The sequence below is a fragment of the Urocampus carinirostris genome, chromosome 14 (assembly GCF_059441175.1).
Source record: "Urocampus carinirostris isolate Australia breed hairy pipefish chromosome 14, RoL_Ucar_1.0, whole genome shotgun sequence".
Lineage (NCBI taxonomy): Eukaryota > Metazoa > Chordata > Actinopteri > Syngnathiformes > Syngnathidae > Urocampus > Urocampus carinirostris.
The window spans coordinates 854,117-868,396 of NC_142362.1; the positions used below are offsets into that span (position 1 = coordinate 854,117).

Here is a 14,280-nt window from a genome sequence, read left to right on the forward strand (position 1 = left end):
CAGGGGTGGGCAAAATACATCCCGCGGCCCACATGCGGCCCACCTGGCTTTTTCATCCGGCCCGCCAAACCAAAAATGGTCAAACTATCATGCCGATACTTAAAACAAGAAATAAAGTACTGTATATAATACATTTTTCTTTTGGTGAAAACGCGCTCCACATTGTCTACATCAAAATTCCTACTACAGAAATACTACAAAGTCTCAAATTTAGTGCTTAAAAACAGGGACCTCATATCCTGAAAAGAAAATAAATGCTACAGAAAGACAGGAAAAATACGACTTCAGTAATAATATAATATCAAAATACTACCACAAAAATATTACAACAGGAATACTACAAAAATACGAAAAATACTAAAAAAACACTACCAAGGATATAGTACAAAGATACCACAGAAATACTACAAAAATACAACAACAGTATTATTACATTAATACTAAAGAAATACTACAAAAATACTGCCATAAAAATAGTGCAAAGATAATACAGAAACACAACCGAAATACTACAAAAATACAACAACATTAATATTACAAAAATACTGGAGAAATACTACAACAACACTACCATCGAAATACTACTAAAATACTACAAAATACTACCATGGAAACACTACAAAGACACCATAGAAATACTACTAAAATACTACAAAAATACTACCATGGAAATACTACAAAGACACCATAGAAATACTACTAAAATACTACAAAAATACTAGCACGGAAATACTACAAAGACGCCATAGAAATACCACTAAAATACTACTAAAATACTGCAAAATACTACCATGGAAATACTACAAAGACGCCAAAAAAAACCCCTACTAAAATACTACCATAGTAATACTATAATACACAAATACTACAGAAATACTACAAAAATAAAACCAAAGTAATATTACAAAAATACTGGAGAAATACTACAAAAACACTTCCATGGAAATACTACAAAGACGCCATAGAAATACTACTAAAATACTACAAAAATAAAACCAAAGTAATATTACAAAAATACTATAGAAAAACCACAAAAGTTCTACTACATAAATACTACCATGCATATCCATACAGAAATACTACAGAAATACAAAATAAATACTTCAAAAATACTACTACAGTAATACGGTAATACAAAATGACTACCCCAGAAATATTTTGACGGAAATACTACAGGTTTCTCTTTTCTCCTCACACTGAGGGTTTTGAGTTGTTCCTTGCCCGCATGCTGGTTTAAGATCAGGTCATTGTGTCATTTTGGAATTGTAATCCTGTGCAGTCCTTCGAGACATTTTTATGATTAAGGGCGTCATCAATAAATGGGACTTGACTTGTGACATGTTCGACACATCTTTTTCGGCCAATTGCAGGGTTTGTTTTGCCCCTTTAGCCTATGCGAGCCTGTAAATGATTAAAAAGGATCCGCCCCCTTTACCTCCGAATAACTTTAGCCAATAGTGATCGATTCAACTGATGCACTTTCCAGACAATTTCAACATCTTACCTAATGTTTACTATTATGTGTACAGTAATGCTAATTGTAATTCACCCTGGTCAATCCTGGAAGGGGGATTACCACATGTGAGGTCCTTTCTCAAGGTTTCTCTTTTCTCCTCACACTGAGGTTTTTGAGTTTTTCCTTGCCCGCATGCTGGTTTAAGATCAGGTCATTGTGTCATTTTGGAATTGTAATCCTGTGCAGTCCTTTGAGACATTTTTGTGATTAAGGGCGTCATCAATAAATGGGACTTGACTTGACTACACAAATACAACTACATTAATACCATAAAAATACAACTTATATACTTGAACAATAATACTATTGAAAATGACACGGGCGATCCAACATCCGGGTTCTCGCCGAATGAAACACGAGGGGGCGGGGCAATCGAAAAGATGCTATCGGGAGAGAGAGAGAGAGAGAGAGAGAGAGAGAGAGAGAGAGAGAGAGAGAGAGAGAGAGAGCCTGGCCAGACTCCGCTGTGATCTCTCAGTCGCTATGTAGCGGGAGCAAAAGACCCTACCGGGAAAGCCAGAGAGGGCCCGCATATGGCCTGGATTTAACGGCACAAAACCACGAAGAATTGACGATGAAACGCTCGCAGACGGCTTGAAGGACATTTCTTATTTTATAAAAAAGGCCATTTCGTTGAAATTCGCCTTGCTTTTCCCCCACCAGCTTTAAAAATGGCGAACGACTCTCCGGCCAAAAGCCTGGTGGATATCGACCTGGCATCCTTACGCGTAAGTGCGAGGCTATATATCACTTTGGAATATAATGAACGAAATCATATTTGTCGGCGAGGTTGTAACTCGCTTCTTTTGTTTAATCCCCGTCGCTATGCTGGTGTGCGTGAGGCCAAGACTTATCGGGCGCCGCCGGCCTCGACACTAAACACACCCTTTGCTCAATTACAGCCCCGTTAACTCATCTGGGCGCGCTTGTTTTTCCATACAGGATCCTGCTGGGATTTTCGAGCTGGTGGAAGTCGTGGGAAATGGCACCTACGGACAAGTATACAAGGTGAGTTTATTATTTTATTGATATATTTGTTTGTCTGTTGGAGTGCGCGTGCGCGTGCCATCCACGCCCAGGTGAGGTATCGCACCACCTCCATTTGCACTGATTTAAGAGATTCCATCCCTTTGATAGGCGCCATTTGCATGGGCGGTGTTTGCGCATTTGTCCTGCCCCAGTGTCCCTGAACGCTTCAGCGTTCCGCGATGGATCAAACCCCGCCCCCTTGATCGATACGGGAAGTAGTTATCGCGATATGACAAACGCGATAGCATGAGTCATTTTGCAATCTGTAAGAGGTGATTGGAAATATAGACATCCTGATATATAAAGGGACAATGTGTCATATTTAGTGCCTCGGAATGGTACTTTACTAAGCGAAACTACATTAGATAGATGGATACTTTATTCATCCCTGTAGGGAAATTCACACTTCCAGCAGTATCCTTGTGTTGAAGAATAAAATAATTATAAAATAAAAGAAATAGAATACAGAAATACCCAATATAACGTGTTGTTATAGAGTATTTAAATAGCGCTCCATAAAATACACACGATAAGAGAAATAGGGTAATATGCAAATGTGGGGTGGGGTTTCATGTGGGCTTCTACTCCCCCAGGTGGAGTTAAAGAGCCTCATGGCATGAGGAAGAAATGATCCCAGTCTGTCCGTGGAACAAGACTGTGACAGCAGTCTGTCGCTGAAGCTGCTCTTCTGTTTGGAGATTAACTATTATACCAATGTCAGTTTTTACAGAAAAAGATGAGAAATGTGTATTTCTTTTACGCCAGGGAATCCTCATTTAAGTCGACGCCATGTTTTTCCGGCATCCGGCTATGCCGTGCATCACTTGCCCTCGCTCGTACCAGACGACACAGAATAGAATAGAATGAAATATTCTTACAGAGTGTCGATGAAGATTCCCCATATAGTGCCCTTAGAATTTATAGTAGTCAAGTCCTGTTTATTTGTTTGGCCCTTAATCACAAGAAGTCTCAAAGCTGCACGGACCACAGATTATAGCAAACCACAGACTATTATGACACCATCCCCTGATCTAAAACCTCCACTTGGGCAAGGAAAAACTCCAAAACCTCAACAGGAGGAATATAAAGAAACCTGTATATATTCTTGTTGAAATGTAATCCAAATATAAATATGTGTTTTGAAAAAAAATGAAGGAATCCAAATGATCTACAGAGTGAATTAGCTTAAATAAATAGATAAGATGGAAATAATGCCTGAAGAAAATGTGAAATTCAAATGGAATACAAGAACATGGTTAGAAAATTTATTAAAAAAAACAACGACAAAATCAAATCAAATAATAAGGAATTAAATAAAAATAATTTTTCGATAGCTGAATTATAACAGGTTCCACAATAATGATTTGGATGAAAATATTGATAAAGATGATACAAAAATAGATGCATGAGTTAAATAAAACAATGAGTATAAATGTAATGTTATAATGTCAAGTTATATTTATTTGTTCAGCCCTTTATCACAAAAAGTCTCAAAGGGCTGCACAGAGCACAACAAAAACTATTGAAATATAACATCAGCTATATAAAATATTTTTTGGGGAACGGGCATATTTTTAGCTAAATATGGAAAGAGTAAATATATAATTTGGTTTACATAGAATCAAAATGCCAAATATGATTATATCAATGATAATAATACTGTAATGTACTCAGGTAAAAACAACTATATGGGAGCTAGCTAAGGGAGCCAGACCAAAACTAGATAGCTAGCTATCAGAAAAAAATTAAATATTTGCTCGATTGCTTGCATAAAACTGAAAAAAGGTAGGTATTTAGCTGGCTAAATAGCAAAAAATGTAAGGTGATAGGTAGCTACTAAGCTAATCTGCACAGTATACATTGCTAGGGGCTTTGTTGGTTCTGTAATTTATATCTGTTTTCTTACCATTATTAATATTTTGTCTTTACCAATATTCGTATTTTGTCTTTAATATTGTTGGTATTTTGTTCTGACCATTATTAGTACTTGTCCTTATAATTATTGCAGTTTGGGCTGTCAATTATTTTCATCACTATTAATTTTTCATCTCCAAATGGAAGAGCAGCTTCAGCGACAGACTGCTGTCACAGTCTTGTTCCATGGACAGACTGAGGAGATCATTTCTTGCTCATGCCATGAGGCTCTTTAACTCCACCCGGGGGAGTAAAAGCCCCCCCCCCACATTTGCATATTACCCTATTTCTATTACAATGTGTATTTTATGTAGCACTTATTAAATATCAACACTTTATATTGGGTATTTTGTATTTTTTTATTTTGTTATTTTATTTTTCAACACAAGGATACTGCTGGAAGTGGGAATTTCCCTACGGGGATGAATAAAGTATCTTTCTATCTCTCTATCTATCTCTAGATCTAACTGAAAATCCATCTCTAGATCTAACTGAAAATCCATCTCTAGATCTAACTGAAGATCTATCTATCTCTAGATCTAACTTAAGATCTATCTATCTCTCTATGTCTCTATTTCTCTCTCTATCTATCTATCTCTAGATCTAACTGAAGATCTATCTATCTCTCTCTCTCTATATCTATCTAATGTAGATCTAACTGAAGATCTATTTCTCTATCTCTAGATCTAACTGAAGATCTATCTATCTCTCTGTCTCTCTATCTCTCTATCTCTATATCTATCTATGTAGATCTAACTGAAGATCTATCTGTCTAGGTCTAACTGAAGATCTATCTATATCTCTTTATCTCCAGTAGGGGCCCAAATCTAGTCTGAAATCATGAGGATTTGGAGAATTTCTGATTCAAAAATGATGTAAAAGATGAATCGATGATAAACATAATTGTTCGATTAGAAACCGTTGTCTCTCATACGAAATTTGAACTCAAAAATGTTTCTGTCACAAGATGAATATCAAAACCCACAAATCTTCGACGTTCCGATTTCCGCCTCTCGGAATTCCGTGAATCACACATTTTCCCTCATTTGTTTGCCTTCCTTTTTCCAACCGTATCATTTTTCTTTCTCGCCTCGCACTCGTCCGACCCAGAAACGGGGAAGCGTGACTGGACGGAGACGGGATCGGAAAAGTAAACGGGAGGGAGAAAAACTGGGAATCATAATACCAGCCTCTCAAACGAATTAGCGGAAGACCGTGGGGTAGTTTTGAGTGCGCGGTTGTCGGCCGGGCCGGGAATCCCCCCCGCAACCTTCCCAGGAACTCGTTTATGAACCCGGGTTTTATCCCGTACTAAAAATGTGTGACGTTTTTGGTCACGGGTAGGGCGAAAACCGAGGAAGTGTTCAACAGGCTGAAATGTAATCACAACAAACAAGAAAATGAATGGAAGTTACTGTTGCGTTCCAGCCATGTTGTCAAAATATTCCTATCCTATGTTTGTAAGGCTGTTTGAAATCCTTGAAAATGCTTGAATTTTGATGTTGTGTTTTCAAGGTCAGGAAAATTTTGAATTTTGGATGAAATGCTCGAATTTATTTCCATTGGTCCTCCGTGTTATATGTCGAAGTGTCCTTGGGCAAGACACTGAATCCCTAAGGCCCCCTAATGCCTTGCATGGCTGACTCCCTATTGGTGTGTGTGTGAGTGAGTGTGTGAATGGGTAAGTGTGAAGCACATTGTAAAGCGCTTCGGGAGCTCTTCATTGACTTGAAAAGCGCTATAGAAATGCAGACCATTTACCATTGGCGTGTTCCCTGGCTTTTAGATGAAGAAAAACGAAGAGGTTTATCAGAATAGTCATGGGAATCCCAGCTCTTTTTTGTGAATTGTTCTTTTTGGCTCAGCTCGCTGAAAACAGCTGACTCTTTTGGCTCCCAAACGACTGATGAATAAGAAGAGTGCATCGTAACAATACCGCAATGAAAACAAGCGCAATAACATTTAGCAGCAAGAGGAGAAAAAAAGAGTCACAAAGTTTGTATTTTTAGTTTTGTGCAATAATATTTAGTAGACACAATAAAAGGAAAAACCTTTTACCGTACCTTTGAGCAGAGGTTCAATGGCAGACACTTACACATACCATTCTTGTACTTTGCAATCATTTCCTTTTTCCTTGCCCTCGTGTAGGTTTTAGATGAGGGGATGGTGTCATTATAGTCTGTGGTTTGCAATCATCTGTGGTCTGTGCAGCCCTTTGAGACTCTTTGTGATTAAGGGCTATACGGATAAACATGACTTGACTTGAGGTTTTTGAGTTTTTCCTTGCCCTCATGTAGGTTTTAGATCAGGGGATGGTGTCATAATAGTCTGTGGTTTGCAATAATCTGTGGTCTGTGAAGCCCTTTGAGACTCTTTGTGATTAGGGGCCTCACAAATAAACAGGCCTTGACTTGACTTCAACTTGATTGCTGTAATGGTTTTCCTCTCGTCCTTCCACTTATCACTAACTTTCTCTGGACCCGTCATTATCAGCAAATAAGACACACTAAATCGCAATCAATTCTCATCACGTATTATTGGACTGATGATCTCTCGAAAGTAACAATGCTGCCTGCCCTGAGTGGGCACCATGGTCCGCGTTGGAGACCCCCCTGTATTATAGTGTAACATAAATAAGCCATATATTCGTGTTGATGTTTAAATTGTATTACTGTGAAACACAATTAACTTGTTTACTTATGAACATTACTGGTCCTGCGCTGTTTCCCTCACCTTGGATATATTTTATGCAATGAAGCATTGTGGGACTTGTAGTACAGACGAATGATACACACAAACTGACTCACTCTCTAAAAAAGCTTTAGGTGGATTAGTTGATTTTTTTTCTTTTTTAAATTTCTCTGGATATTTCTTTTTTTATTTTCTGCGGCAACATTTGTATCCATCTATATATAGTGTAAGTCCTTGCTTCTGACAAGCCACTTATGAGCACGACTTTGAAATAGATGGGACGCAGCCATGGAGTACGCTTTTGAAGTGAGAGCAAAGAAGCACGATAGCTTGTCGATATTAGTAAGTGACACAAATGAAATCGGTTTTTTTATGTAAAGTCAAACGTTACATTTTCATAATGGCCGTGCTCGCCGCCCCAAAATCGGATCGCTCGCGAACAGCACGTTTACGGGATATTCAATTGTCACTCGTCTTGAAAACAATTCATTCGGATTGCTCCAATCAGCACGGAGGAAACGGAAAGCAGACCTCTGATTGGTTGGAGTGTAAATGCCCTTATAATTCCGCCAATTACGTATTTGTTATTATTGTTGTCTGAATGATATTTAGTGATGAGAGGCATCATTGAGTTAATAATAGATGGGTAAGACTAATCATGATTTTGTAATTCTTATAGATAGTTTATTCATCCCCGTAGGGAAATTCACACTTCCAGCAGTATCCTTGTGTTGAAAATAAAATAATAAAGTAAAAGAAATAGAATACATAAATACCCAATATAACGTGTTCATTAGGGTGGTCCTTATTTTTCGACTTTTAAAATTTCATGCTCTGACCCCTTGAATATGTTCCAATATATACAAAACGTAATTAGGCAAAGTTTCATCAAAATCAAAGGATATTTAGAGGTCGCTCAAGGCCTCTGAAATTTTGGTATGAAAAATAAGGATTTTTCGCACATTATATCAGACCTAGTGTACAAAGTTACTTGTAACTTTTCTTGTGTTACAATTATAAGCAATGGACTGAAATTGGATGTTCTAAAACGCCGTACACATAGGGTTAAGATTTCCGTTTTTTCTCGAAAATTGCCAAAATTTTACCATTTTGGGAAATTTCAAAGTCGTTGAGCTACCTCTAAATATTATCCAAATTGTTCAAAATTGCACACAGTGTGTTTTTATCGATATAAGAACATATGCGGGGGGTCAGAGCCCAATATTTCAAAAAAAAAAATTTCGACCCCCATTAAGGACCACCCTAGTGTTCATATAGAGTATTTAAATAGTGCTACAGAAAATACACACTGTAATAAGAATAGGGTAATATGCAAATGTGGGGGTTGGGTTTAATGTGGGCTTTTACCCCCCCCTGGTGGAGTTAAAGAGCCTCATGTCATGAGGAAGAAATGATCTCAGTCTGTCAGTGGAACAAGACTGTGACAGCAGTGTGTCGCTGAAGCTGCTCTTCTGTTTGGAGATGATGCTGTGTATATAACTGTGCTATGCTGTGTTATAACTATTGTTACTCTGATTATTACTATAACTGTTATGTAACAATTATTGTTGTTATTATTGTTAGTATTATTGGTATCTAATGTCGATGAGGAGAAGCCTTATACAGTCAATGGGTCAGGCTAACAATTAAGCATGTTCATATTATTATAACTATTATCATTACTATTATTTTTGTTCTCTTTATTATGATTATCATTATCAACTATATTACTATTCTTACTGTTACTGTTATTGTTGACAATATTGGTGACAATAATGGGGCAGCACGGCGGCGCAGTGCTTGGATAGATAGATAGATAGATAGATACTTTTTTCATCCCCGCAGGGAAACTCACACATTTCACATAGCGCGTGTGCGGCACAGTTCTAAGGTCTCGGGAACCTCCTGTGTGGGTTCAAATCCAGCAACCGGACTTCCTGTGCGGAGTTTGTATGTTCTCCCCGTGCTTGCGTGGGTTTCCTCCGGGCACTCTGGTTTCCTCCCACATTCCAAAGATATGCATTTCAGGTGGATTGGCCGGTCCAAATTGTCCCTAGGTGTGATTGAGCTAGCGAGTTGTCGGTCCCTGTGTGCCCTGCGATTGGCTGGCAAGCAGTTCAGGGTGCCCACTGCCCGATGATTGCTGGGATGGGCTCCAGCACCCCGGCGACCCTACTGAGGATAAGCGGTGCTGCTAATGAGATGAGATGAATAATGATGATAATGATGTTGATATCGAAGTGAATGTGCATCCACAGTACCTACAGTATGTCAGTATGTATATTCATTAGTTGTTTGTTCCATGTAAATAAACAAGAGATTTAGCGGTAAAACAGAATTATGAAGGAAGTCTGGGGGTAGGGTTAAATAAGCATATGCTTCGTCCTATTCCTTTCCAGACTTGTTTTTAGGGTTAGGACGTTAAGGTGGAACAAAGAAATGGGAATGGAATATAGCACTTCATTCTCTTGTTGTGTTTTGACTTTTGTGCCGAAAATCCGATTTTTCAACAGGGCTAACTGCTAATCCAGTGTATACAGTAGATATACTGTATAGCGGAATGTATAATAATAGCTTAAAGACCAACAAAGTGGAGTAAAGTGCCAAGTTGGCGCACAAATGTTCCGGCTATTGATACGATGGCGTCCATTGTGACCTTTTAGCCGTACAGGAAGCGGAGCCGCAACCTCAACAACAAAAGCGCTGCCGAGACCGTTTTTTTGCTTCTCTGTGGCCTTTAAACACAGTAGCGGCTCGCAGGAAATGGAGAAGCTATGCAGCTTTTATTTTCTTCTCTACGGCTGCTTTCATAAATATTAGCTTAGCATTTAGCCTTCGTTGACGCCTCGTCTTTTCAAAATATTCTTGCAGGTCCAATCTTTGGTCCCAGCTAGGTTCTTTTTTCATATGGTCATATCTTGCCGCTATTATAACTTGTATCATCAATATTTGCATACATGACGACTTTCTTGGATATGTTAGCCCCTTAAGGTTTGTTCCTCTGCTAATTAATGGTAGGGAATAGGATACTTTAAAACAGTGACTGAATGAAACAATATGATAATCTCCCCCAAAAATAAATAAAATCATGAGATCTTCTTCTGTTTCAGTAGTCCCTGCCTAGGGTTTAGCTCATATTTTAACGAACACAGCCACTAGCCATTTTAGCATAAAACAATCCTTTAGCCAGTAGCATCATTGTATTAGTTTATGCTAAGTTATTCATGCGGAAAGAGGGAAATTGTAATTTAAGGGGCTGTAATAAATTAATAATCCCAAAGGTGAGAACCACCAGGAAAAGTAGGTGTGTGTCTGTGTGCGGAGTCAAACTATGGAACAATTGACAAGACCAGATCAAACAATGTCCAACTATTCACGTGTTCAAATTTAAATACAAAAATACATTACTGGCGGAATACAGAGATGAAGAAAATGGGGTATGAGTGATACGAGAGATTGGGAAAAGCGCGTCTAGAACTATGGTTAACTTTGTTGTTATTGTTGCTATTCTTTATATCATAACTGTTATTATTAAATAGTATTACAATTATTGTTATATCATTGGCGTATTTAATAGAGAAGATGAAGGGGTAGGGAATAGAAGCATTTGCTTCTGACTACCCATTTTCCAACATGTTATGTAACATTATTTTGTTGTTATTGTTTTTGTTCTGTTTATTTTAATGTTCGAATAAAGTTTTCATTCATTCATTCATAGCTCATGCTAGTTGCACAGACCTTTTTCATTTTATTTTATTTTTTTGCTTATTCTATTTTATTCTCACCGTACTCTTGATAATGACAATCATCTAATAACATAATAACAACATAGTAAATACGCAAAGACTTATTTTAGAAATGCATATCAAAATGGTAGCCATTTGTGCTAATCGGTAACAGAAAAGTAGCCCCCAGCTTCATAAAGGTCGGTGGCTCCTGGTATCAACAAATGCATTACTTATACTACTTATACTGTACTATTTCAAGGCCTAAGATAGACCAAGTTTTTTAAATTCAGTTTTGTTATTACCGGATGTCACCCAACTTTGATTACGACGAGCCGTCACATTGCTCGGCTGTACGAAATGTTTGACGTTCCGGCGCGATATACAATTTCATATCTAATAAAAGCTCCCGTTTTGTTTTTTTCCCACTTCCGTCTGAGATTTTAGTGTGAGAGATAAGAGACGGACTTAGCCTCCACCCCAGGAATAACACGCTTCATGGCTTATTAGCCTCTTCTGGGCCCACCCCTTGGCCCCATGCTACGTCTCGTCTAACTCCTCGGTGGCAGTTGTTGGTCTGTCTGAGCTGACGTTGATGGTGCGTTTGCGGGACTGTTCGGGGTGGCCATCTGCTGGGCTTTTTTTTAGGCATCGTTTATGAATTTCGAATCGTTCTTGCAGCACATTAATGACACTGATTCAGTGATAGGCGGTGAGGTTTGTGTCTGGTGAGGAACAATCAGATTTACAAATAAATGAACATCAATCTTATTCATCATTTGAATAGAATAGAATAGAATATACCTTTTATTGTCATTGTTACAAAATGGGTTGAACATATTGTGACAACGAAATTGGACGTGGCACTCTAGGTTCACATTTAACAGCGAGGATAAAAGAAGATAAAGGAACAAAAAAGATAAGGTTATAATTTACACAATATAAAGAAACAAAGAAGATGAAGGTTATAATTGACACAATATTTACACAAGAAATGTGGGCATGTAGGATGTTACAGTTTCGGGATCGTATTAGTGCAATATGCGTGTGCAAAAATAGGCAACTTTGATTGGCAGTGCGAGAAAGCAATATATAAACTGTAGCGTAGATTGTTTTATTATCTTACCTTAACCTTGAGAACCCAAGAACCATTTTCTTCTTTTGACAACTGGGACCCGTGGGTTCTCCAAGGGTTAACAATCCTCTCAGATTGGCCCGAAATCCCAATCCAGGACGTACCCAGAGTCCATTGAATGCTGTTCTTCAATCGTTTGGAGAATATGGACAGTTGCATTTACACACGTTTATTTTCGGCTCTGATTTGAATACACTTTGTAAAAAGACATACATTTTATGTTGGGAATTTCAATGACTAACTAATGTGTGTCATGATTACCGATGTGATGCACCTGTTCCCGCTCCTTTGGCGCCAACTGCCATGGACGCTGATCACCTGTTGTCAGTCCGTCTGCGAACCTCAGTTTTCTCTAGGCAAGCTTTTTTCGACCCTGACTCCCACCTTTTTTTGCTCCCTTCTGTTCCGCGGCTTCGACCCGGTTTTTGATCCTGACCTCGTCTCGTCTCCTCTCCTGGCTTTCGACTCGTTTCCGATCCTGACCACGTTTTTTGCTCTCCTGTCCCGGCTACTGGCCACTTCCGCGTTCAGAGCGACCTGCTTCTCGTGTCCAGAGATCACCGGATCGTGGGTGCAACCCTTTGCTTTCTTCCAATAAAACTGAGAGAAACGTAACGCAAGTGGGTCCTGTCTCCATTCTGGTCCTGACGATGTGTCAATCATCATTTCAATCGGTCACTACTGGCTAATGATATTCGGAGCTAAAAAAGACGATGTCCCTTTTATCAATACAGGCCCTTAAAGGCCTGCAAAAGAAAGCCTGCAATTGGTCACGCTTTGTGTCAATCAAATGTTCAGAGGCTCCAACTGCCATATTGTAAATAATTTTGCATGTCTATTTTCAAAGCTTTGGAGCAAAAACAAACAGATTATATATAATATATATATAAGGAACTTCCAACGAAGCAGAAATGCTTCGAGGCGATTTTTTTAATTGTATCCTGTGTTTTGGCGTAAATAATACACACGGTTGGATTTATTAGACGATCCTGGATTTAGCAAGACTGTGTTTGCGGTTATTTTGTCATGAGCTGAATACTATAAGACGTTGTTGCTAAGCTCTATAGTTTTTGTTTCAGACTGATCGTCATGTTTCTGTGTGGAGTACATTTTGAAACCATGTTGTGAAACCCAAGAGTTTGCGCATAATAGGTGGCATGACGTATTTCAGTGACTGGTGACATCGTACAGACACGTATTTGTTTCTCAACTGTCTGACAGTCGGTGTTATGTTAAGAGGTTAAAGATATTTTAGGTGTCCTTAAAATATTTTCTCTACTAAGTACAGTACGTGTAAACAATGCCCAACTGAATTCCAAAAGCCCTTATAATTTTTTTCAACCTTGCCCATCTGCTTTTATCTTATATTAATTAGTGAAGCTGTTTCGGCCACGGAACACATTTTTGTTAGTGTAGCATGAAAATGGTGAGAGTAAGAAAATGCCTGTTTCAAGTACAGTCAAAACACCAACCCATACCCTAAAAAAGATTAAAAAAAAAAACTAGAGTTTTTTCGATTCGGTGTATCTGTATTTTGCATACGAGGCCAACATTACAGTGAGTAGATCTTCCAGAATTTGGCAGCTGTGTTGATAACATTGTCTCATTTAGGTATTTAATCTCACTCATAATCATAATGTGCAGTTTATATCATGATGTTAGCTTAGCCTGGAGTTTTAACAGGTACATACTGTACCCAGGGGTTGAGATCAATGGAACCAAACGAGTGGATAGGTTACGCTAGCTCTTATGTTGTTGAAATATTTCCTTACAATTCTAATGGGTTCCTGTTGTGCTTAAGCTAGTGCATACCTGTCAACCTCACCCAATTGCTCCTCTAATTTCTGAGCGCAATTCCCCTGATTAAAGCTTAATAAAACTAACAAACATAATGCGGCCTCCATTTACCCCATACTTTTAGGTTAATTAATTCACGATTAATGAAGGTTAACAAATCAATATAGTTATCATTCGAATAGAAAATGTTTGCAAATATTACTAATTTTAATAGTTTTGAAACATTAAAGATATCGTTAATATGTAAATTAAATAACTATGGACCCAAGATAGAACCCTGAGGTACTCCACAACAGATGTCCAAGTATTCAGATGACAACGCTCCCATTTTCACATATTGCTTCCTCCCCATCAAATAACTTTGAATCCATTGCAAAGCCACGCCCCTGGAACCATATCTTTCCAGTTTTTTTTAATAGTATATTACGATTAATGGTATCATTATAAAAAGAAGAGAAAAAGAAAAGGAAAAT

The 14,280-nt window shown here is 38.2% G+C and overlaps 1 protein-coding gene across 5 annotated transcripts in view; it reads left to right on the forward strand.

The window, feature by feature from the left end:
• Positions 1 to 1,973: 1,973 nt before the first annotated feature.
• LOC148352400 (mitogen-activated protein kinase kinase kinase kinase 4-like) overlaps positions 1,974 to 14,280 on the forward strand; it is an 83,233-nt gene continuing 70,926 nt past the window's right edge. For 3 of the 5 annotated variants that reach the window (XM_088353443.1, XM_088353444.1, XM_088353447.1), the window contains exons 1-2: positions 1,974 to 2,244; positions 2,459 to 2,524. In XM_088353443.1, the coding sequence (XP_088209569.1) occupies positions 2,188 to 2,244; positions 2,459 to 2,524 (123 nt within the window). In that variant the 5' untranslated portion in view covers positions 1,974 to 2,187. The remainder of the gene's footprint in view (positions 2,245 to 2,458; positions 2,525 to 14,280) is intronic. The other 2 variants (XM_088353445.1, XM_088353446.1) reach the window with 1 other exon arrangement.